The sequence below is a fragment of the Pinus tabuliformis genome, chromosome J, assembly GCF_031772625.1.
Source record: "Pinus tabuliformis cultivar Carrire ecotype Pingquan chromosome J, CPIR1, whole genome shotgun sequence".
Taxonomy (NCBI): Eukaryota; Viridiplantae; Streptophyta; class Pinopsida; order Pinales; family Pinaceae; genus Pinus; species Pinus tabuliformis.
In genome coordinates, this window is record NC_142295.1 from 857,870,812 (window position 1) to 857,874,614 (window position 3,803).

General features: G+C 43.0%; 1 protein-coding gene across 1 annotated transcript; it reads right to left on the reverse strand.

Annotated features, from left to right (window-relative positions):
- Positions 1-1,353: 1,353 nt before the first annotated feature.
- On the reverse strand, positions 1,354-1,920 carry LOC149229390 (uncharacterized). The gene has a single exon (XM_089381028.1). It carries the CDS (start codon positions 1,918-1,920, stop codon positions 1,354-1,356), a length of 567 nt encoding a protein of 188 aa, XP_089237154.1.
- Between the last annotated feature and the right edge of the window lie 1,883 nt (positions 1,921-3,803).

Genomic DNA, 3,803 nt, shown 5'->3' on the forward strand with positions numbered 1-3,803 from the left:
ACCACTTCTAAACTAAGCACTACAAACTAGGCAGTGAAAACAACTTGCCTCTATAAGCTAGGAAACCAATTCATTCATTTAATTTTCACCTTTTTCATGAATGAATCTTCTAGAAATGTTACATAAGAGTAAAAGTGTCTAAAAAGTACAATAATTACATCAAAGAGGATCACAATTCATCCCAAAAAGTCAAACTGGGTCAAATTGTGCTTTTCCGAGCTGTACAGTGCATTTTTGGACAAAACTGCCTGACAGGTCACGCGCCCCTGCCTGACGGGTCGCGCTCCTTTGGAGCCATCTTTGGGGCACTTTCAGGTGGCCAAAGTGAGCAAAAGTAGGCTTGTTGGAAAGGTCTGTGAGTCTACTTTCCAACCCAACTAGAATTTCTGAATTTGGAGTTCATTTGCCCTGTCAAAAATCAAATTTCCCAAGACTGCTTTCTGCAATTCAAAAAAGTGGCAGAAAGTCAATTTTTACTAGTTTTTTGACTTTCTGGAGGCCCAAAACTTCACCAAATCTCAAGTCCATCCATGAGCATATGTAACTTTGCATGTAAAAATCTGGAAATGCTGAGTTTTGGTCAAAAGGAGTTGCCCTGATGTAGGGTCGCGCGGGGGATGAGACTTGTTAATGGGAAAAACCTGCAAATTGCCAAAAAATGCCAAAATTCACCCAAAAATCTCAAAATTTCTTGGGATTTGTGCTGTGGCTAGGCTATTTAGTGCCTTGATCCTTGAGTGAAGCCTCAGCCAAGATACGGAGGGGATTGGGCCTCTTTCTCCGTTTCAGTGCCTCGGTCAACCGCCTTTGAAACATTTTCATTTTGGCCTTGCACACATGCATTCGCGCCCAATAATTTTTCTTCATGATCCTCAACAACTTTTTATTTTGTTTGGCCTTAGCCAACAGCCTCTCCAAGTGTGCATTGACCCGGATGAGCATGGACTCTCTCTCAGCAGGCAATAGGTCACCGGGCCTCCTTCTGTTCAAGATTCGGTCTCCTCGAATCCTCCATAGCTCATCAAGGACTTTCTCATCCTCCAACTGCTTGTTGCGCTGCTCTAAATATGTGATTGTCCATTGTGCCATCTCTAACTTCTGCTGCAACAAGCGGTTCTCAGCCTCCTTTTGCTGAATGGCCTCGTGATATTTTCTCTGTGCATAGTAAATAAGGCCTAAACGGCTATATGCCTTGCTGTAGTGTGCATCTATCTCAATAGATTTGTTGCAGTCTTCTATTGTTTCTATGTATTTACCAACCTGGGTATGAGCAGCTGCCCTGTTACAATAATATACAACATTATCCCCAGACAGTGATATAGCTAATGTATACAGATCAATAGCCTTGAAGTATCATTTTGAAGACATGTCTGCATTGCCTTGAATTTTGAATGCTTCACCAAGGACTTTATGTTCTGCTCCAGAAGAGGTTCTTGTTTTTTCCATTTCCTTCATAGTGTCTTTGAGTACACATTTAGCTTTGTTCAATTGTTCAACATAATCAGGAGAACCAACAGGTGTGTTTCCAAAGAAGCCAGAATTTTCCAAACCTTCCCGAAATTGCTCAAATAATTCATCTTGAGAATTGCCTCCTGCTTCTTGCATTCTAGGTTCCACAGAAACAGCTTCATCCATAGATATAGGTGTTTCTTCATTATTGATAGGCCTTGGAGAAATGTTTTCAGATGGAGTTGTGAGAGAAGATACTGCATGGTAGGGATTTGTTGACTCTTGCTCTCTACATGAATCCAATCCAAATGACTTGAAAAGGTCAATCAATAAATGAGGTTGCAATTTCTCATCTCCAGACCTTGTGCCAAGCTTGAAAACATCCACGAGACACTCTGTTGCAACTTCAATACCTTCAGTATCAACTCCTGGAGCAGGTTCAACTGCAAGCTCGAACAATTCTGGGGTCATTTGGCAGCTTGCTGGCAATTTTCTATGGAGGAAACCCTGATGGGTCGCACGCACTGCCCAACGGGTCGCGCTCCCTCAACGGGTCGCACCTGTGTAAATTTTGCACTGGAAAAGGCAGCCTGATGGGTCGCGCGCCCCTGACGGGTCGCGCGCCAGGCTCAACGGGTCGTGTTTTTACAGGAGGCTTTTGGAGGCCTTCCCGGTGTTGGAATCAGGCGCAGGATAGCTTGTTGGAAAGGTCTTTGAGTCTACTTTCTAACCCAACTAGAATTATTCAATTTGGAGTTGATTTGACTTGTAAAAAATCAAATCTCCCAAGACTGGTCAAAATGTGCCAAATGAGGCTGCCTCAAGGAAGAGTGCTGTTGCAGTCAACTTTTGATTGCCTTCCTAAACCCCAAATTGAGCTCATGATAGCTCATTGGAAAGATCTTTGTATCTAGTTATAATTTTACCCATCAAGAAAATAATTTGGCTAACCAAGCTAGGAGAAAACTTGATTTTCCCAAGGTCACTTCAGAGGTGTCTTTGATTCTCCTGAGGCAACGGTATTCTTGACATTTCTTCTCAAACCATGACAGCTGTGCAAAACGTGAAGGAGGTTTTTCTTCTTTGGCATGTTATGGACAAAAATCTCTCTCAGTTTCCCAAAATTCATCTTTGATGTCTCTGAAACGGCTTTTAAGTGAAACTTATCCCGATATGTGTAACAAGGGATTTTGTCGAAATGAAGCGAAATGAAGGGGATAAGGGGCTTCTAAATTCTTGGGGAAATTTTTGGAAGTAGGGGGGGATGTTAGGAAGTAGGGGAAAGTGGAATCTCAGAGATTGAGTGAGGGGAAGGGGTCCAAAAGGGCAAAACACAGGCCCAACCTAGAAAATTGCCAGGTTGTAGCTAGAAACTAGGGTTTGTGCAAAAATGAGGATTTTGGCGGATCTAAGGGATGGGAAGTGTTTGATAAGGTACTTTAAGGATAGGGGAAGGTGTGTGAACATAAGGATACAAGGTTTTCCGATTATTTGACCATCCAAGAGATATTGCCGTCAAAACCCTAGGAGAGGGAAATGACCTTGCCTAGGTGCAACTGAGGCATAAACAAGATGTAAAACGACTCATTAGACACTGACAGGATAATGAAAACCCTATGAATGATGATAGACTCAGCTGAATAGTGACATAGATTTGAATTTGGACAACTTTAGAAGGAGTGAAAGCAAACCCTAGACCTAATGCCTAGTGACCAAATTTTGCTTGAAAACTCTTTGAAATGACAAAATTTGACCTTAACACTTCAAAATCACTTTGTAAGAGCATATTTGATCACTGGGGGAAGGCTGGAAAGGCTGACACTAACAGAAGGAGTATGCTACTTTGGATGGATGAAAGGCTCCGTCGGACATATACCATAGATGCTTAGTGTTTTTGAAGTGTTCTATTTTTAGAGACGTTCCCGAAGTGTCCCCGGACCGTATGCGTACCTCCGCGGGTGGTGACTTAGTGCAACAAATCTCATTGAAAGGGATTGGCAGACATACATATGAAATAGGCAGGCATATACCCTTACCCTTTCAAAAGCATCCTCAATTCTTGTACCACCCACCTCGGCATCCACTCTATATCCATTCAATTTATTCAGAAAGAGGGATAGAGTAATCAATCAACTCGCCACCAAGCTCATGACCTGGATACTGCAGGTTCGAGTCCTGCTCCCGCAAGTATGCCCTACTCGCTTTTCGAGAAAGGTGAGCTACTATCTATTCTATAGAGCTATAGAGACCCACTGAAACCACCCAACCCCGTTCTGAGTAAGGATGAGGGGTGGATGGCAGACCCCAGAACCCAACACCAAATAGAGTCCACCACCCTTGAACTCGAAAGCTGC